This window comes from Dipodomys merriami, unplaced genomic scaffold, assembly GCF_024711535.1.
Source record: "Dipodomys merriami isolate MVZ:Mamm:240054 unplaced genomic scaffold, mDipMer1.0.p SCAF_177, whole genome shotgun sequence".
NCBI lineage: Eukaryota > Metazoa > Chordata > Mammalia > Rodentia > Heteromyidae > Dipodomys > Dipodomys merriami.
The window spans coordinates 582578-604035 of NW_027203126.1; the positions used below are offsets into that span (position 1 = coordinate 582578).

General features: G+C 50.1%; 1 protein-coding gene across 4 annotated transcripts in view; it reads left to right on the plus strand.

Annotated features, from left to right (window-relative positions):
- Positions 1-21458, plus strand: part of LOC138829830 (protein FAM222A) — a 129484-nt gene that overhangs the window by 101317 nt on the left and 6709 nt on the right. For all 4 annotated transcript variants that reach the window (XM_070026370.1, XM_070026367.1, XM_070026369.1 and 1 more), the window contains one exon: positions 8537-8664. In XM_070026370.1, coding sequence (XP_069882471.1) covers positions 8537-8664 — 128 coding nt within the window. The remainder of the gene's footprint in view (positions 1-8536; positions 8665-21458) is intronic.

The following is a 21458-nucleotide window of genomic DNA, read 5'->3' on the forward strand; positions in this document are numbered from 1 at the left end:
TCAACACCCGGCTTGTTTTTTATTTTTGAGATAGCATCTCAAGCTAACCTTCTGAGGCTCACCTCATAAGGTGTACCACTGTACAGTGATGATGGATGATGTAGAGAATATTTAGGTCAAGACAAACCATGAATGCAAAGGTCCTGTGGAAGAACAAAAAGACACCCAGTGTGGCTGAGCAAGGTTAATAGCAAGGACACAGGCACAGTCCAGGGAGAGGTGAAGGGCATTGTTAGAAATGACTGGAATCCAGGAGGTAGTTTTGAGTGGGGAGGAGGGTCAGTACGGGTGGAAAGGTTCAGCATATGGTCCCCTGGATGGAAAATGCTGTGGAGTTCAGGAGGTGTTCAGTTATAGGTTGGCTAGACCCAATCTGGCTCGTTAGTGGGCTTATCCCTGTTGCTCCTTGGTTTCAAAGCTTCTGTCTCCCCATAAAGGAGCTGTTCCTTAGGCTTGAGCACCTGTTTCCTGGTAGTCACAGGTTGAAAACCCCTTTTGAAACATTCTTAAAGAGAACAAAATGAGAGGTGATGCTTGGGGCTGGGAAGGTGGCTCAGTGGTAGAGCGCTTGCCTTGCATGCATGATGACCTGGGTTCAATTCCTCAGCACCACATAAGCACAAAAAGCCAGAAGTGATGATGTGGTTCAAGTGTTAGAGTGCTAGCCTTGAGCTGAAGAGCTGAGGGACAGCACCCAGGCCCAGAGTTCAAGCCCCACAACCGGCAAAAAAAAAGAGTGATGCTTGTTCAATGTAAAGCACCTGTTGATCTTGGCTTTGGATGACAAGTTGAGACAAACCCTCACCCTGGATCTGCTCTCCTCTGTCTTGGTTTTCCACCTTCCAAACACTCCTGGTCTATTTCTCCCTTCGGTGTTTGAATCCTTAGGCCCTGTCTGGCTAAGGCCCAGTTCATCCATGCTAGGGCTTTTCTACTGGCTCCCCCAACCAAACAGCCAACGGCCCTGGGCAACCCTTTCTGCTCTCTCTTAGGTAAACAACAGTCCTCACTGTCTGGGTTGTGGAGTGGGTTAAATGAGGTGATACCTGTAAGGGCTGAGCCCTTAGGGAGCACTGAAAATGAAAACCACTCTTGCACCTTTCATTATTAGATTTTCTTCTTCCTCTTGCCTGTCTTAATTAACCCTGAACCGGGGGTGCAGGGACCTGGGCCCTCCCACCCCACACAGTCTTGACTTCAAGTGTTGCTTCCTCTTTGGGGATTCCTTGTACCAGAGTGATCTGGTAACATTGGATGGGTTTGGTGACTACTAAGGTGGTAACAATTGATAGGACTCTCTCTTTTTTTTGGGGGGGAGGGTCTGTCGTGGGGCTTGAACTCTGGGCCAGGGCACTGTCCTTCAGCTCTTCAGCTCAAGGTGAGCGCTCTACCACTTGAGCCACAGCGCCACTTCCAGCTTTTTCTGTTTATGTGGTGCTAAGGACTCGAACCCAGGGCCTCATGCATGAGAGGCAAGCACTCTACCACTAAACCACCTTCCCAGCCCCCCACCTCCTCTTCTGAGAGCCAGACCACACTGTCTTTATACAAAGCCATGGTATTCAGTTAGCATCTCTTCCAGATGCAGAAACTAAGTCTGGGAGAGGTAGAAGGATTTGCCCAAAGCCAGAGTTCTGGAATAAAAGGGGTTTTAGTATTGAGACAATGCTCAGGCATCTGAATTTGAAGTACTGTCATCTCCTTCTAAGGGAGCTGAGATCTTATTCTTTGTGACAGCCAGGGCCAGGTGGGATGGCTCCTGGTAGCTACCACTTGTCTTCTAGATCACCTCCCTGAGGCTTCCCAGAGCATCTAGGGTAGGATCTCTGGCACACCGTAGGTGTTTATCACATCCCCAGAGGTTGGAGTGCTGAAGAAGGAAGGCAGACATCATCATGGCCAGTTTCCTTAGCAACTGACAACTGCACTCCCAGACTTGGCCCCGCCCCCTTCTTGGGGACTTGGCTCTGGAGCTGGCCATGGTGCTGAAGGACCCTGGGACAGCTGCCCACCCCTAGACCCCAGACTTATGTCCCACTTTATAAGCCATACCCCTTGCCCCCTCCTTCCCTCAGGAGGTGGTTTCCTGCATGCCAGCTCTGTGTGGGGCACTGTTAATAGCATCACATGGACGAAGGATAGTGGAGCCATTAGGAATCCATTTACTGTACTGACTATTCTCACACATTTATCATGCACCTGTATGTCTTAGAAGCCCTCAGGAGCCCAGACTTCAGTTGAAGATTGAGTAGAATCTTAAGAAATCCTAAGAAGGGCTGGCAAGCAGAAGGATTGCAGGAGCCAAGGCCCACAGAAGTGAACAGTGAGAGCCTTGTGCCGAGGGTGCTACTCACCTGGAGACACAGCTGAACTCAGAATCTGTGATAGTTACTTCATTGCTTTGATCTCCCCCTTGACCCAGAGTGAGCAGCATGTCTGGCTCAGAACCGGACCTAGATGGGGCACTAGAATTAGCATGTGAGTACTGAGCAGAAGGCAGATCAGGGGCCGGCAGGTGACTGGTGTCTGTCCTAGATGCAGAGGGAGCCAGCTGTGCTGTGTGACCAGGTGAGCATCTTAGATGGACCCCTGGTCTGTGGGGTAGATGGATGCAGCAGTCATCTGGGCAGGATAGGGGTCTCCTGTTGAAAAGGGCAGTGCCTCCCACCCCCACACTTAAAAGAGAGTCAAAATCCTCTTCTGGTGCTGGCCCCACTGGCAGAGGGAAATAATCACTTTTCACAGGCCTCTTATCCACAGCCAAGCCCTGCACTGGTTTAATCAGCAGTGCCTGCCTGACTTGAAGATTCTCTCGTCTTGAGAGATCAGGAAAGGGGTTAAAGAAAATTACCCTGGCCTCCTCCATGCTAATGTAATCTCTAACCAGATCTGCCTAGCCGCAGCTCAAATTGCTTTTTAGATTAACATTTAATTATTAACAGGGTCCCCTGGAAGGCCTCCGGCTCTAGAACAGGGTTGGGGGAGGGAGCTTCAGGAGGGAGGAGGGGTGGGCTTCTGCTCAGCTGCCTCTCCAAGACTGTGCTGGGGAGGGGGTGAGAGGAGGGAAGGGGGAAAGGGTCAGACAGGGCGAAAGAGAGAGAGAGACTGGAGGAAAATAGAGATGCTAGGACCAGGGTAGTTAGGGACAGGGATGGACTTGAAGAGAGGAGGGGAAGGACAAACATGGACCCTCCTGGTGTGTGAGTGCTGGGGGGATGGGGGATGGAGGAACTATGTACTCAGATTCCCAGTGACCTTTCTGAGCAAAGTGCTTGCACCCTTCCATTCTGGCCACAGGCCAGCCTGCTATGGCACCTCAGTGGAGAGGACCGAGCTTTCCGAGACTTAACGCTGCCTTGGCCTATGGTGGTACTGGAGACAGCCCAAAGATGTGACCAGGTCAGCTCTATACAGCCAAAATCTGACACCCCCGGTCCAGCACCCATTTTCTTCCCTGAGCCTGGGCCTCCTACCAGTTGAGGCTTTTCCCTGCATCTGGCCACAGCTGTGTGGCTAGAGCAGCCTGAGGAAAAGGAGACTTGGGTGACCACCAAGAACATGGAGGGGTGAAGATCAGTGTTGGTGGGGGAGCCTTCACCTCCCTGGGCAGGAGCGATGGCAGCTGCAGAGTCCTAACTGTCCATTGCACTTGGAGAGAACTGCCGGGGTGCTCCAGCCAGGATCCCAAGTTCTTCAAATAAGACTTCTAGCCTACGTTTCTGTAGTCGTGCGTGCACACCCAGCCCTCAGCTTTGCACACAGTGGATACCATGGATCCTGTCAATAACATCTCACTTGTCCAGGCTGATGAATGGCTTCAGTCACTCAGCCAGCTCACTCCCCATCAAATTAGGTAGGAAAATGAAGGCTCAGAGAGGTGCTGTGACCTCTTCTGTGTCACTCAGCCTTGATCCCCAGCCACCACCAGGCCAACCACCAGGCCAGTGAAACTCTGAGTCTCGGGCTTGCTCTACTCTGTGAACTCCTAGTCCTGTTGGAGTCTGGGAAGGGCTTGGCAGGATCTCCCACAGCCACTCATTGGTCTTAAGCAGAGACACAGAAGGAAGACACAGAGGCTGGAGTCGCTCGCTGCTCCAGGGACAGCAGGAGGATGAGGGCTGGAAGTGTGGCGGCGTAGCCCGTGGCCTTGGTGGGGTTCAGCTCTGCCCTGCCAGGAAATCCAAGTGTGTCTGGCCCTGGCCGAGTGCTGACTATAGAGGCAAGCTTCTCCCTACCCCTGCCGGATAGATGTGCAGGGTGGGGGAAGAAGGGAGGGTCCAGAAACAGCTCTTTGTAGCGTGGGCTGAATGTTGTGGTTGGATGTTGCCTGGGTGCCTTGTGCCAGGACATTCTTTCCTGTTTCCATGCTCCCATCCGTGGCTCAGAGTTGAGGGAGTGTTTGCTGGCTGAATGGATGGATGAATGAATTCAAGAGTGAATGAGTGAGTGAGGAGGTGAATGAGTGTGTAAGAGGCAAGGCCTGGGCTTCACTCATCTCAGCATTGTTCTGCCTGACACGCGCCTTATGCGCTGTGCTCTGTTGAATGGTTATAGGATGAATGAGGGGCCTCCTGGGAGCCTCTGCCCTCTCTTCCGTCTTCTCCTCTCCTCCCTGCCCCGCCTGGAGTGGAATCAAAGTGCACTGGAGAGAAATACTGCCCCCCTTCCCAGCCAACTACAGCTGGGAACTGAGCCCCCACCCCCACCCCCCGAATTACAATTCAGGGTCAGACCAGTATCGACACCCATGGGCCCTGCCATCTAAAATCCATGTGACCTTGTACAAATCACCCTCCTCCCTGTCCATGGAATGGAGTTCAAGACAGAATCCAGTAGCGGCTGCTAGGAGGATGCGTGGGGCGTGATGGAGGGATGCGAGTGGAGCTGGGCAGAGGGGACAGGACCGTCCGTAAACACGTGCTGCTCTAAGAACAGCTTAGTGCTAAGCTGCACGCTGCTGCTTTCCAAGCTCCCCGCTCCCACCGGCCGGGGGCTCCCCAGTGCCCGCGGCAGCCAGACCAGCAGGGAGAGATGACAAAAGGCAGGCAGGGCCAAAGGCCCTTTCCCTGTTCTTTTAATAAGAATAAAGCCAGCTCTCTGCCATCCTTCTGGTGCTCAGCGCCTGCCAAGGCAAGCAGCAGCCTCAATTCCTCCTCGGACTTGGAAAGTTCCTTCCTTCTTTCCCCTCCCCTTGTCACATTCCTTTTATCTAAATGCTCAGCTATGAAAGGGCATATCGACAGCTGGGGGCATTATCTGGTAGAGGGGACCTTTTCCTGGGGTTTCTGAGAGATAAGGCGTCTTATCAACCCTCATGTCGGGGACTGTGCCAAAGCATTCTAATCATTGAGGCTTGCGGCATTTTTTCCTTCCAGTCCCTCCCCCCACACTTTATTATTAAAGTCACAGAAGACCTTGAGCTTATAAACAGTCTGATTTGCAGATAAGGTTTCAAAATGAGCTGTGGCTCTTGCAGTGGTCCCTGGTTGGGTCAGAGAAGTGCGGGGAGTCCATCTGGGGATCCTGTGGAACTGGCCTTCTGCTAGCCAGATGGCTCTGACAGAGGAGCCAGGGTGGGAATCCTGGGTGGATGATGAGTGTTTTTGGTGTTCCCCGCAGCCCTGTTCCTGGCTTGCTGTGTGACCTTGTGCAGAATGTTTGCCTCCGGTAGGCCTTATTTGCTTCATCTGACAATAACCAATTCATTGATGCAGCCTTTCATCCAGTGCCTATTTATTAAGTGACTGTTCTTTGCCAACATTGGAGAGAGAGAAATAAGATATGGTCCTCACCTCTAAGAAATGTATAGTCCAGAGGGAAGAGGCAGACATGGAAATTGGCAGTCACAGTGGTATAAGCAGGGGATGGGGATACTGAGTCCAGCTTGAAGAGGGATCTTGCTGGGCAGCACTACGAGCAGGGAGCAGGGGATTTCACAGCACATGCAAAGGCTTGAGGCAGCTGGCAGAGGAAGGACCAGAGGGAGCAATATGAGATGAGGGGTAGGACCTCCAGGCAAAGGCTCAGAAGGTTGGGTTCTGTTTTGAGGCCAGAAAGAAGGTCAAGGACAGAGCCTAGTGTGTTTTGTTTGTAGGTGATGGGCATAATCTGGGAACCGAGGGAGGGGCGGGTCCACTCTCCATTGGTGTGTGGCAGGCCCTGCCACATGCTAGACCCCTGCCCCACCCCCAGCTGCATCCAGTGGCAGGATAGGGGGTCCTAGAACGCTGGGCAGGGAGCTAGGGGAATTGGAGGGTAAAGAAAGAAAACTCACTCCTCTCCCAGTGCAGACAGTCTCAGGCTACAGGGCAGTTTTGACCTCCTGCTTTCCAGAGGTGAGGAACAGAACAATCTAGGTAGGCTGTCCTGGAGAAGCTGAGCGGAGGCCTTGCCTTGGACACTATCTCCTCTGAAAACCCTGCTGTCCTGAGCTCAATCAGGTGGCTCCCTTGGCTCCCAGATGACCTGGGTACCTGAATTAGAGACCAGACCCCTGGGGAGGCAGCTTGGGGACTTGACAGGGCTCCAGCGCCGGCAGCCTGCCCTCTCCCAACACCAAGTCCAAGCATGGCAGGATGGGTGGCCATCGGGAACTGGAGCCCTGGAGATGGGCTGGACTTCTGGCTCCCTGCACCTGCTGAAGGTGGGGGTGAGGGTCAGAGGGATCTTGGAATGACTTCCATAGGCCAGAGAAGGGAAGTCTGCCTCCCCCTAAGGTCACGCTGGAAGGGGGGCGGCTCAGTCTCAAGCCTAAGATGCCCCTGTGACCTCCCTCGTACCTCCTGGCCACTGCCTACTGGGGCCCCAGGCACACCACCACCTCCTCTGGCCTAGCTATTCACCTGTGGAGGGAAGGGGCATGCAGCTCTCCCCCACCCTCCACATCAGGGTGACAAGAGGAGGACTCTGCTCTGGAACAGATGGGGAGGGAGGCACGGCCAGGGAGCCTGGGCACAGAACCTCTCACCTCGCAGCGCGTACCAGTTACGGGGCCCTGAACACTGTGTGTGCATGCCGGGGGGCAGCAGGCACAAGTGTGCCACAGGTATATGTATACCACACGTCCTGAGCGTGTGCTGGCAGGGTGTCGGGGTGGAGGGAGCCCACGTGCTCTGCTGTGGCCGACCTCCAGGGATGTGGTGGCATCAGCCTGAGCCCAGCCTGCCCCCTGCCCTCCCCCCCCCCCCCGGCTCCCATCCCAGGCCCCCCAGGAGCCGCACTGCATTCTGAAGTCAAGGACTTGCATCCTTGTTGTAAGCCCCACTTCACTCCCTCCTTAAACTGTATAATTTCTGCCTGATTGTAATGGCATATTTTAAAATTGCCAGAAATCAGAGCTGGGAAGTGGATACTGCAGCGTTTATCACCTCGCTGTGTTAAGGCTGGCGACTGGGGGGAGGGGAAGAGAATCACCCACCCTCCCCCACATCCATTCCCCCTTCCCTCTCTCACTCTCTCTCTTTTTTGAGACAGTAATAGGAGAAAATTGGTTTTGAAACTGAATAAAAGTCCCTTTCAGAGGAAATCATTTCTTTCAGGGTACCTTTGCTGAAAGTAAAATAGAGCATAATGAAAGGTGGTTACGTGATTGTCTTTCATTTACTGAGAGACCAGGACAGACGGGAGGCTGCCGCCATCTCTGGGAAATACAAGATTGGAATAATTGCACCGTAACAAGGAGCTTGTTGTGAAATTAGTATCTTAAGAAAGTAGTGAAAAAAGGCTTTTCCTCATGAATACTTCATTATTAGAAGAAAGCGGCAGGATTCAGAGCTCCAGACACCTGTTTAGTATTGAATAACTTCCCTTTCTTCCCTTTAAACACACCGTCCCCCCCCCCCGCACCCCCCTTTTCTCCTTTCAGAACAACACAGGAGGACGGAGGTGACCAGCCTGGTGCAGGGATAGGGTGGGCTGGGCTGCAGTGCTCACAGAGGGGTGGACTGCAGGGTCTCTAGAGTTGAGCTCATACCTGGACCCACCTTCTCTGTGGCCTGGAGAGAGGAAGGGGCCGAGCTGGGAAGCCCCCACCCTCTCAAGGTAGCCTCCAAGGCAAGTCTGTCCTGTCCCTGCTCAAGGGCTTTGGGCCCCAGGAATGTGCCTTCACCTCCCAAAGCCTACTTGACAGGGAGCAGGGCCTGACATCGCCACCACAGGCAGAGGCCAGACCAGCACTCAAGGAAATGGGGACCCCAGTATAGACTGCATAGATCACCAGAGGCGGCCTTCCCCCTCTTGATCTACTCATAGGATGATCAGAGAGCGGTGTCCTCCCCAGCCAGGGCAGTCTGTCTTGGGACATGGGAGGGTGAAGCCTGAGTTGATCTAAGGGTACCAGAGCAACCCCTGGAGGAGGCATCCCACACGCTAAATGGGCCATCTGCTCTCGCTTCCTGTGACACCTTGGACGAGCTCTGCCTGGGCCTCGGTCTCCTCATCTGACAGAGGCAGAAGATGGGAGGTCTGCTTTGAAAAGCATGGTCCTGGGGAGGATGTGCAGCCGTGAGTGACATGCATCTCACTTTCCTCCTGACAGGGACCCTGCCACTGAGCGCACTACACCGGGGACCCCCAGTTCAGCCATGCTGGCCTGTCTGCAGAGGACCCAGAACCCCCCGGGTCAACACCTGGCCTGCCCAAGCAAGAGCCTGGAGCTGCGCAAATGTGAGTGGGCCCTTCCAGCTCCCTCCTCCCCCACCCGCTGCTCTGAGTCCACAGGGCAGGTGCCCCCGGGAAAGCCACTCACCCCTGCGAGTCTCTACCACGATGTGGATGTGTCATGTGGTGAAGTGTGTGCTCTGTGGTTCTCTCTGCCCAGGCCCTGGTTGCCTGGCTTACCTTCATTTCATGCATCGGCCCAGAGCAGGATTCTGCATGGGATCTGGCCCAGGGCCTCAGGGACGGGGGGGATGTAGGCATACCCTTCCTTCAGGCGTGGCTTTTACCATGTCAGATTAGGGTCAGACTTGGTGGCCTCCCAGGCTCTGTCTTCTGTGACCATGGCATCAGCATCCCCCTGACCCCTGACAATTTTTCGCTATCTTGGAGCCTTCAAAAGGAAGTTTCACTGACTGTTTTTAATGGTCATAAAAGTGATGTACAAAGGGATTACATAAGCCAGGTAAAGAGTACATTTCTTTTTGGACAATTTCACCCCTTGCTCGCTCTCTCAAAAGGAAAGTTGACCAAAGTACATGGAAATGTTTAGAAATAGGGAGGTGTGCATTAACATGTTTTTCTGGTGTCTTTGAGGAGAAATCTGAGGCTCTGCTGGCACAGGCCTGGGCTGCTGCTGTAGCTATTGGTTGAGGTTGACGTCCATCTCCAGTGTACCAGTCTCTGCCTCTCCCTCCCTTGGGCTTCTGGCCTACAGCCCAGGATCACTGGCTGTTTATCATTATGCTGACGCTGTGGCTTCTTTTGAGTATTTGTTTATCTTTATACAAGGTAACATGCTTGGCCCATATTGCTGAGGAAGGAAGGGGTATGCAGATGAAAGCAGCCCATGGGTCAGCATCGTATGTGGCCACCCAGGAGATGTTTAATGGGTGTCCCAGCAGACATGTGTCCATGCTTATGTTACACAGTCCTGCCCCTCACTTTGTCACTTTAAAGTAAATCCCCTGTGCCAGTTTCTAGGACTGTCCTTGTGCTCTTACCACCTGGCTGGCCCTAGCAAGGATGAGCCATAATTTATTTGAACAGTCCCTCTAAGTTGAGACTGTACCCAACCTGTTGCTCTTACAAGCCCTGCAGCAGTGAACCCTGTCTGTGTCACAGTGTGTGGAGAAACTGCAGGCTGTCTCTCTAGAAGTAGAAATTCTGGGTCAAAGATGTGTGCATTGTAATCTTCATTGATGTAAGCCCAACCTCTTGAGAGAGACATGCCACCACACGGGGGGGGGGACAGGGGGTCTGCTCCCCACACAGATGCTGTCACACCATGCTCTGCTTACCTGAGCAGAGAGAACAGGACCACGGTCATCTTTGTTTAAAATGACTGAGTTTGAGCATCTTTTCTCGTGTAAACCATTTGTTTTTTCTTTGAATAATCTACTTCTGTGGTCCTTTTTTTCCCCCAATTGGGTAGAATTTGTCTCTTATTGACTTGGAGGAGCCGTTTGTATGTGATGGAAGTTAGACCTCTATCTGTCATGAACTGCACAGGTTTTTCCCAGTTGGTTTGCTTGTCCTTTGGTTCTGCCATTGGAGGAATTTTAGTTGGTGAGATTTCTCAGTATTTCTTTTCTGGCCTTTAGATTTTTTGCACCATACTTAGAAAGTATTTCCTCAGGCTGATTTTTTTTTTAACTGTTCAGGATAGTTTTAAAAAATTGTATTGTTGGGGCTGGGAAGGTGGCTCAGTGGTAGAGCACTTGCCTTGCATGCATGAGGCCCTGGGTTCGATTCCTCAGCGCCACATAAGGAAAAAGAAAAAAGCCAGAAGTGGCGCTGTGGCTCAAGTAGTAGAGTGCTAGCCTTGAGCTGAAGGAGCTGAGGCACAGCGCCCAGGCCCAGAGTTCAGGGCCCCACGACCGGACCCAAAAAAAAAAAATTGTATTGTTATTATAAAGGTGATATACAGAGGGGTTACAGTTATGTAAGTCAGATAAAAAGTACATTTCTTTTTGGACAATATCATCCCTTCCCTTGTTCTTTTTTGTTGTTGTTTTTGATGGTGGTGGTCGTGGGGCCTGAACTCTGGGCCTAGGTGCTGTCCCTCAGCTCTTCAGCTCAAGGCTAGCACTCTACCACTTGAGCCACAGCGCCACTTCCAGCTTTTAATGCTTATGTGGTGCTGAGGAATCGAACCCAGGGCCTCATGCATGCAAGGCAAGCTCTCTACTACTGAGCCACCTTCCCAACCCCTCCCTTACTCTTCTTTTTTTTGGGGGGGGGTTTGAACTCTGGGTCTGGGTGCTGTCCCTCAGCTCTTCGGCTCAAGGCTATCGCTCTACCACTTGAGCCACAGTGCCACTTCCAGTTTTCTGGTGGTTGATTAGAGATAAGAGTTTCAGGGTCTTTCTTGCCCGGGCTGGCTTTGAACCTCGATCCTCAGATCTCAGACTCCTGAATAGCTAGAATTAAGGCGTGAGCTACCGGCGCCCGGCCCTTACTCCTCTTTTAAGGAAAAAATTCCCCTAGGGATTAATCCAGTTCTCTTTATGGTTTTTAAAAACACATATATGCTTTGTATATTTCTAAAGGTTTCTCCAGCTTTTTAAATTTTTTTTTTTTTCAGTCATGGGGCCAGAACTCTGGGCCTGGGCGGCTGTCTCTCAGCTTTTCAGCTCAAGGCCAGCACTCTACCACTTGAGCCACAGTGCCACTTCTGGCTTTTTCTGCTTATGTGGTGCTGATGAATCGAACCTAGGGCCTCATGCATGCAAGGCAAGCACTCTACCACTGAGCCACTTTCCCAGCATCTCTCCAGCTTTTTATGTATCTTAAAACTATGATTTCAATTTTGTAATTTTTCTGGCATATGGGGTAAGGTTGGCCTGGAACTTCAGATCTTCCTGCCTAAGCTTCCTAAGTGTGGGATTATAGACATGGGCCACCACATCCTAGCCTGTTTCAATTATTGTAGTGTTATGGCTTTTGAGTTATAATTTGCATACCAGTAACCTATTACAAGTATTAATAATGATTTACAATAGATTCACAAACAGTGCAGCTGTCACTATACATACATACATACATATATATATATATATATATATGGATATGGATGGATGGATTTTTTTTGCCATGGCCTCATGCTTTTGCTTGGCTTTCTTTCTTGGCTGGCACTTTTGCACTGGAACCATGCCTCCAAGTTTTTTTTCTTTTTGGTCAGTCATGGGGTTGAACTCAGGGTCTGGGTACTATCCCTGAACTCTTTCACTCAAGGCTAACACTCTACCATTTTGAGCCACAGCGCCACTTCTGGTTTTCTAGGATTTAATTGGACATAAGTGTCTCAGGGACTTTCCTACCTGGGCTGGCTTTGAACCCCAGTCCTCAGATCTCAGCCTCTTGAGTAGCTAGGATTACAGGCGTGAGCCACTGGTACCTGGCAGCAGCCCAGCTTTTTGCTGGTTGGTTGGAGATGAGTCTCTTGGACTTTGTACAGTCCAGGCTGGTCTCAAACCATGATCATCAGATCTCAGCATCCTGAGTAGCATGAGCCACTGTCACCTAGCACGATGGTCAATTTTAACAAGCAGCAGCCCATATCCATTGACATAGCCCCTTCCTTCTCTGTAGGTTTCTCCCTTCTGGACTGCTGTCAGCATGTTTGTCAAGGTTCATTTGTATTGCAGCATGCTTCTATACTGGATGGAGCTTCTTCCTTCCCCATCCCAAAACTTTCTTGGCTGCTTTTTATTTTGCCATCTGCACTATAGAATCATCTTACCTAGATAAGACCAAAAATCTCACTTACGGTTTTGTTTTGTTTTTACAGGGTTTGTATTACACTTACAGATGAATCTAGAACCTAGGAAGATATCTCATTTTCTTGTTTTTCTTTTTGTTGTTTGTTGTGGGGCTTGAACTCAGGGCTTGGGCACTGTCCCTGAGCCTCTTTGTGCTCAACTCTAGCACTCTACTACTTGAGCCACAGCTCTACTTCTGGTTTTTGAGTGGCTAATTGGAGATTACAGTCTCACGGGGACTTTTCTTCCCCAATCTGGCTTCAAACTGTGATCCTTAGCTCTCAGCCTCTTAAGTAGCTAGGATGACAGGTGTGAGCACCAGTGCCCGGTGTCAGACTTCCTTTTGTGTCCCTCAGGAACATCTTAACATTCATTTCATTTAAGTCTTGCATGTTTTGGGTTAAGTTCACTTCTAGGTAGCTGAGCTAGTTTTGGTAAGTGTTTTCTTCTGTAAATGGAGGTTGTCTCTATGAAGGCTATTAACTTCTGCACCTCACTGAGTTCTTTTATTGTCTGTAAATGGTTTTTTTTATTTTGTCTCTGGGGTTTTCCAGTTATCACTGCAAAGGATAATTTTCTTTCCTACTTTGTTTTATACCTTAATTTTTTTTTTTTGTTAATAGAGTAGGCTACTGTCCTTGGAACAATGAAAATAATAATGGTGATAATAGCTTCTATATTTTTCCATTAAGGAAATGCTGGCTTTGGGGCGGTGTTTTATTGGGTTACATAAGTCTCCCATCTGTTCTTGTTTTATTAAGGAGGATGTTGACCTTGACCAAATTACTTTCTAGTGTTTATGAAAAGAAGTATATGGTTTCTTTCCTACAATCCCTTAATATGAATGACAATAGATTCCTTTGTATTGAACCATCTTTGCTTTCTTGATTGAACCCCACTGAGATATGGGGCATGACTTCCTGAATTTTCTGTTATTTTCTATAGAATTTTTGTTCCAATTTCATCAGAAAGATGGTTCTTTTCTTTTTTTTATTTTTTAAGAAATTTATTAATTTAGGACTGGGAATGTAGTTTAGGATTACAGGCGTGAGCCACTGGTGCCTGGACTTACTTTGTTTTTAACAAAGGAACAGCTAAATATACAAGTCTGACTAACTCTAGTCTCCTCACCAGTCATTCTTTCTCAAGTAAATTCCTCCCCCCAAATGGGAGTCCAGGCGGCATCTCAAATGACAACATGACAACATGTTTCTGTAGATGACCAATGTGCTTCGGCACATGTAGAAGTGCACTGTGGTAACTTTCCATGTGTGTTCAAGAGTAGAGGCCTGGGGGGCAGAGAAGGAGGCTCAGTGGTAGAGTGCTTGCCAAAAAGAGTAGAGACTTGGGGTTGGGAATGTGGCTTAGTTTTAGAGCGCTTGCCTAGCATGCGTGAAGTCCTGGGTTCGATTCCTCAGTACCACATAAACAGAAAAGTTGGAAGTGGTAGAGTGCTAGCTGAGCACAGAGAGGCTCAGATTCAGAGCCCACGCCCATAGTTCAGGCCCCAAGACTGGCAAGGAAAAAGCAGACATTTATTTATTCTTGAGGATTGTCTCAATATGTAGGCCAGGCTGGTCTTGAACCCTGTATCCTTCCTTAGCCTCTTGAGTGTGTATACCACCACTCCTAGTATGGCAGGTTTTGTTCCCTTTTTCTTCTGTGCCATGGAACAGTTTAAATACAATTGGAGTTATGTTTCTAAAGGCTAGTGGCTTTTCCCACAAAGTTGTCTAGGCTAGGCTGTTTATTTGGGGGTACCTGGTGGCTCTCTGATGATGCTATTTCTTCTGCAATAGCTATTTTTAAATTATTGCACTGCTTATTGTTGTTGGTGGTGGTGGTCATAGGGCTTGAACTCAGGGCTTGGCCGTGGTCTCTGAGCCTCTTTGTGCTCAAGGCTGGCACTCTACTACTTGCGCCACAGTTCCACCTCTGTTTTTTTTTTTTTTTTTTTTTTTTTTTTTGGGTCCGGTCGTGGGGTCTGAACTCTGGGCCTGGGCACTGTCCCTCAGCTCTTCAGCTCAAGGCTAGCGCTCTACCACTTGAGCCACAGTACCACTTCCGGCTTTTTTGCTTTTTTGCTTATGTGGTGCTGAGGAATCGAACCCAGGGCCTCGAGCATGCAAGGCAAGTGCTCTACCACTGAGCCACCTTCCCAGCCCCCCACCTCTGTTTTTTGAGAGGCTCGTGGACTTTTCCTTTCCAGGCTGACTTTGAACCTCAGTCCTCTGATTTCAGCCTCCTGAGTAGCTAGGATTGCAGGTGTAAACCTGGCCTGATTTTGGGAGAGGGGGGGCACGGGTACAGGTAAGTTCCAAGGTTTAAATTCAAGGTTTAGAGCCTGTTAGGCAAGTATTCTACCACTCTAGCCATGCCCCCAGCCTTTTTGCTTTAGTTGTTGTTTTCAGGTAAGATTTTGCTTTTCTTGCCTCAGCTGCCATGGACTGTGATCATCCCTCCCACGCTGCACCTTTCATGTAGCTAGCATGACAAGTGCATTCCACCAGCGCCCAGCTTTCTCATTGAGATGGTTTCTTTTGAACCAACCTGTCCTTGAACCATGATCCTTCCAATCTCTGTCTCCCAAGTAGCTAGGAATAATTTTTTTGTAAGAAAAAACTTTAAGACTCTGAAGTCTCTGATCACTTCATTTTTTTTTTTTTTTTTGGGTCCGGTCGTGGGGCCTGAACTCTGGGCCTGGGCGCTGTCCCTCAGCTCTTCAGCTCAAGGCTAGCGCTCTACCACTTGAGCCACAGCGCCACTTCCGGCTTTTTTCTTTTTGCTTATGTGGTGCTGAGGAATCGAACCTAGGGCCTCAGGCATGCAAGGCAAGCGCTCTACCACTGAGCCACCTTCCCAGCCCCACAAGGCCATAATCTTGATCAATCAGAGAATTAAATCATCTGACTCCTTCTGACTCTCTGTGAATGGCCCCACAGAGAGCGCGTGCGTGCGTGCGTGCGTGCGTGCGTGCGTGCGTGCGTGCGTGCGTGCGTGCGTGTGTGTGTGTGTGTGTGTCCCAGGACTTGAACTCGCAGCCTGGGCACTCTCTAAACTTTTGTTCTAAAGGCTAGTGCTCTACCACTCAAGCCACAGCTTCACTTCCAACTTTTTGATGGTTAATTGGAGATAAGAGTCTCAGGGACTTTCCTGCCTTGGCTGGATTTGAACTGTAGTCCTTAGATCTCAAGTCTCCTGAGCAGCTAGAATTATGGACATTAGCCATTGGCACCTGGCCTACAATAAACAAAATTCCCAGAGACAAACAAATTGATTAAATTACAGTGTTCCATTCTTTTATTTTTGGTCAGTCGTGGGGCTTGAAGTCAGGGCCTGGGCACTGTCCCTGAGCTCTTTCATTCAAGGCTAGTGCCCTACCACATTGAGCCACTGCTCCACTTCTTGTTTTCTGGTGGTTAATTGGTGATAAAAGTCTTACCCAGGCTGGTTTTGAACACTGATCCTCAGATCTAAGCCTCCTGCGTAGCTAGGATTATAGGCATGAGTCGCCAGCACCAAACTCAATATTTCATTCTTTATATTCTCTTGGAGTTGACTTTGTATTTTCAAACCTCTGTCATCTGACATTGAAGATGAGAACACCAGTGGATTTGTACCATCCCCTGCTATCCCTCCTCCTCCCTTCCATTGTCAGTGATATCACGGCTGTATTCTAGGGCTGATAGCATCCGGCTACATCCACACAGTCCCCACCTGTTTCAGTCTCCTCAGTGAGTAAGGGCAGTACTGGCTCAACACCAGCTCTTTGGCCTTAGGTTGCATCATCTGATGCTGGCCCTTTTGGGCACTGCTGGGCGGCCTCAGGTAAATTATACACCTGAGACTCCTGCACATTTCCCCATGGTCTGTCTGTTGCCTTTCCACTTGAACAGTTAAAAAGGGAATTCATGGGTCAGTTGATTCCTTCAGCATTTCACAGCCTCCTACCCTCTTCTAATGTTGCATGTTTCCATGGAGAAGTGGAAGCTGACTTTTCCTGACTCTCTCACGTCCAGTTACTTTCACAGGATGTGTTGTATTGTGTGGCTTACCTGTTGGAGTCTTTCTTTCCCTGGAACTGGGTACCCTGTTCATTGAGCACCCAAATCCAAAGCTGGGGTTCTTTTAGTTTCCTTCTTCGGGATCTCCAGTTAGGCGTATACTGGCTGTACCCCACTTGTCTTCTCCAATACCCTCTGCTAAGCCTGCCAAGTCCTTACTTCCTTTCCATTTTCCTTTTCTCTCTGTGTTCAGCACTTACTGTGTCACTTTCCTCTCTGCTTTGACAATAAGGTTTTCCCTTCTACTGTTATATATCTGCTTTGTGCTTTTGCTCTACAGAAACAATTGTTCACTGTTATTCCTTCATGATGAAACACTGGGCTGTAAACACCTCTTCTGTGGCTACAATCCTCTCATGAATGAAACGTGTCTTTTGTCAACCATCACATGACTTTGCTTGTGCTTTCCCTTGCCTTCATTTTTAATACATTTGCTTAGGTTCTATACTTGTGTGTCCCTCCGTTTGGGGTGTGGGCACTGCTGGCTCCCTGACTTCAGCAGTAGCACTTTTCTCTGTTGCTCCTCTCAGCCTCACCTGGCTTCTGCTGCTACTGGCAGCCTAGACAACTCATTTGCTCACCCTGGTGCAGCAGCCGCGTATTGTATTCCACTGCACAGATAAAGACCAACACACCTAACCTCTACCTCTTTGACAGGGATGTAAAGGTTGTTTCTCGTTTCTTGCCACTCCAAATACCGTGTGTGTGTGTGTGTGTGTGTGTGTGTGTGTGTGTGTGTGTGTGTGTGTGTGTGTGTGTGTGTGTGTGTGTGTGTGTGTGTGTGTGTGTGTGTGTGTGTGTGTGTGTGTGTGTGTGTGTGTGTGTGTGTGTGTGTGTGTGTGCGCGCGCGCGCGCACGTGCGCCAGCACACACTGGCTTGAACTCAGGGCCTGGGTGCTGTCTGAAGAGTTTTTTGCTCAAGGCTGGCACTCTACCGTACCTTGAGCCTCTACTTCGGGCATTCTGCTGGTTAATTGGAGATGAGAGTTTCAGACTTTCTGCCCAAGCTGGCATTGAATCCAAATACTCAGATCTTAGCCTTCTGAGCAGCTTGGACTACAGGCATGAGCCCCAGACCCTGATTTGGAACATCGTTGTGCATGACTTTCTGTGTACAGATGCCTCAGGAGGGCCTCATCGCTTCAGGGGCCATGCTATTTCACCTTGGGTGGCTGTGCAGCTGCCATGGCCGCCTGCCTTGCCCCCCACTGCCAGCTGGCTGGAGGCAAGAGCTGGGTTTGATGACAGGGGCTTCCTCTCTGCTCCACAGCCGGAACTGTGGAGTGCACAGGGCCACCACAGATGACCTCCTTCTCCTCCCCCCCGCCCCCGCCCCTCCGCCTCTGCCCGCACAGATCCTTTCACATCTCTGCACTTATTGGAAAAGACACTGACTCCATTTGTAATTGAAGAACACAGGAAAGAGGGAGGCAGGAAGGGAGATAAGCAAATTGAATCCGGCACTGTGCTGCCGGTCAGTGCCTGGACGCTGAGCCGAGGGACTCCCCCCTTCCTTTTGGATGAGATTCTTGGGTGATAGAGACCTCTAGTCCCGCAGTGCCCCAGGCAGAACCAAGGCAGGGAGGGCTGGTCCTCAGCTTCAGGCCGTGCCATTTTCCCCCAAGGAAGCTAGGTCTCAACCAGGCTATGGACAACATCGTCATGCACGAGTCACCTCTGGGGGTTTGTGTTCCCACTTCTATAAGGAAAAGGTGGGGGAGACCAGCCCTGGCCATCTGTGAGGATGATGTCAAAGACCCGGGGGGGAGCATAGAGGTTTTTATGTCTTGTGGGTATTGTCCCTATCTATGAGCAGAATTTCTGGATCACAGAGTCACTGCTGACCTTTTTTTTTTTTTTTTCCACTGCTGAACTTTTTGAGCAAGTACCAAGCTGTAGCCCGGAGTGGCTGTACTATTTATTTCCCTACTGAAATTGAATTCTAGTTTCTTTACCCCTTTTCCAACACTTTCTTCCCTCTGCCTTTTTGATGATAACTATTTTAGTGGATCTCACTGTGGTTTATATTTGCACCTGCCTAATAGTTAAGGTTTGCTAGCATCTTGTGGGTGGATGGGTGGATTTGCCGGTCCTAGAACTTGAACTCAAGACCTGGGCATAGTCCCTGAACTTTTTGGCTCAAAGCTACTACTCTACCACTTAAGCTGAAGCTCCATTTCTGGCTTTTTGGTGGTTAATTGGAGATAAAAGTCTCACAGACTTTTCTGTCTAAGCTGGCTTTGAGCGTGATCTTCATTTCTCAGCCTCTTGATTAGCTAGGATTACAGGCGTGAACCACCAGCACCCAGCTTTTTGGGGGGGGGGTCTGGTTATTTTGGAGGAGGAGTTCCACTCTTGTCACCCAAGCTGACCTGGAACTTGGGATCCTCCTTCCTCAGCCTCCTAAGTGTTGGGATTACAGGCTGCTACCACCATGCCAAGCTTCTCAGAATTGTTGCCTTAATTTGTTTTTGATGTTTAGTGTAAATGTATAGAAATACAATTTTTTTTTTTTTTTTGCCAGTCATGGGGCTTGAACTCTGGGCCTGGGCGCTGTCCCTCAGCTCTTCAGCTCAAGGCTAGTGTTCTACCACTGGAGCCACAGCGCCACTTCCGGCTTTTTCTGTTTATATGGTGCTGAGGAATCGAACCCAGGGCCTCATACTTGCAAGGCAAGCACTCTACCGCTGAGCCACCTTTCCAGCCCCTACAATTGGTTTTTGTATCTTGATTTTATATCCTGTGACCTTGTACAGCTGGTTTGTTCTCGTATTTTTTGGGGGGGTCATCTGTGCCTTTCTAAAATGAATGTCTTTCTTTTCCTGTGTGCCCTGGCATTTGAAGCCTCCCTCAGTTGGTTGAAGAGCTGACATCTTTGTCTTATTTCTCATTATGGAGAGAAAGCATTTAGTCTTTGACTATTATGTAAAAGTCATCTGTGGATTGTTCGTGTTGTGTTCAATAGTTTATCCTGAAAGGATATGGAGGGCAAACACTTTTCTGTGTCCACTAAAATGGTTGGGGTTGGGTGAACATTGCCCATTGTTAAGTCTGTGATGGTAATTTTTTTTTTTTTTAAACATTGAATCAACCTTGTGTTCCTTAGGCAAGTCCCTGTGGTCGCACTATCTAGACCTTTTTGTCACTGGATTTGGTTTGCCGGTATTTTCATGATTTTTTCCCCCTCCTTTATTCATAAAGGACATGGGTCTATAGTGGTCTATAGGAGAGAAATATCTTTAGTTTTATTATAAGGTAATAATACTAACCTTACAGAATCACTTTAGAAGTGTTCCCTCCTCTTTCTGGAAGTGTTTTGGAAGCCCTAGTGTTACTTAAATGCTTGATAGAATCCTGGCTAGGGCTTTGCATTGTGGGTAATATTTCAATTTATTTTAGCCTCTTAAGTCTATTTTATTCAGATTTCCTGTTTCTTATGCCAGTTTTTGGGTAGTTTATGCCTAGGAATTTGTCCATTTCATCTAAGTATAATATACAGTTTAAAATGGAAATAAATGGACCAGCTGGGTACTTAATGATAGCTCACACCTGTAATCCTAGCTACTTAGTATGCCGAGATCAGAAGATCAAGTTTTGAATCCAGCCAGGGCAGAAAAGTCTTAAGAGACCCCCATGCATAATCCCTGTCCCATAACGCAGAAGCCAGAAGCAAGGAGCCAGAAGCAGGGAGCGCAGCCTTTGCTGCAGAGCCTTCCCACTTGCATTCTCTCATTTCATCTTAACCTCCTTCCCCTGGGAACAGGCCACAGAGCCATGCACCCAGCTGGTAAGAGGGCTCTGGCTTCATACCAGCCCTAGTCCTCCCCTCAACTCCCGAGGTCAGGGGTCAGGGCAGGTCCAGGTCCCTGGGGTGGCCAGCAAGGCGCTGCTGCTCCATGTCCCTCCCAGTGGAGGCCCAGCCCTCCCCACCCCCTCCTAAGCGACCTCATTAGGGATTCTGCTGGTGCCACCAGCTAATTAGTGTCACGTTAATTGAGCATTCAGAAGGCTGCCACCTCCAAGGGCGGAGTGTCACAGTGAAGAGGAATGCAGATGTGGGCTTCTCTTGGGGTGGGGGGCCCCTTCTGTCCTGAGGCAGCCCTGGACACACACACACACACACACACACACACACACACACACACACACACACACACACACACACACACACACACACACACACACACACACACACACACACACACACACACACACACCCTACCTGGGGTCGCAGCCCTGGACACACACACACACACACACACACACACACACACACACACACACACACACACACACACACACACACACACACACACACACACCCTACCTGGGGTCGCAGGGCGGCCTGGACACACACACACACACACACACACACACACACACACACACACACACACACACACACACACACACACACACACACACACACACACACACACACACACACACACACACACACACACACACACACACACACACACACACACACACACACACACACACACACACACACACACACACCCTACCTGGGGTCGCAGGGCGGCCTGTGGGATCCTGGCTCTGCAAGGCCATGGGGAGGAGGCCCTGGAGCCACCAGCCCAGTTCCAAATCTGCTGCTCCCCACTCCCAGTCGGTCGGGGAGGTGGGGCAGGTGCGCCCTCTCCACACGGCGATCTGCTGGGCTAGTGGGGCCAGCCAGCCCCAGCATGGCCTCACAGGGTGGGGGAGTCGGCCCCGCTGTCCCCGCTGCCTCTGTGTACTGCCCAGTCACCTGACCGGACGGGCCTTTCCCACTGCAGACGCCAGCCTCCCCAGGGAGGCCTGGGGTGGCTGCCCCCACCCCCTCCTAGCTGAGCAGGACTGTGCAGTGCCTGCCGCAGCACAGAGCTCTGGAGGGTCCTGCCCCGGCACCCGCGCTCAAGGTCAGCCTGCAGCCTGACTCTGGGCCAGTCTCTGCTTCTCACTTCTGGTCCCT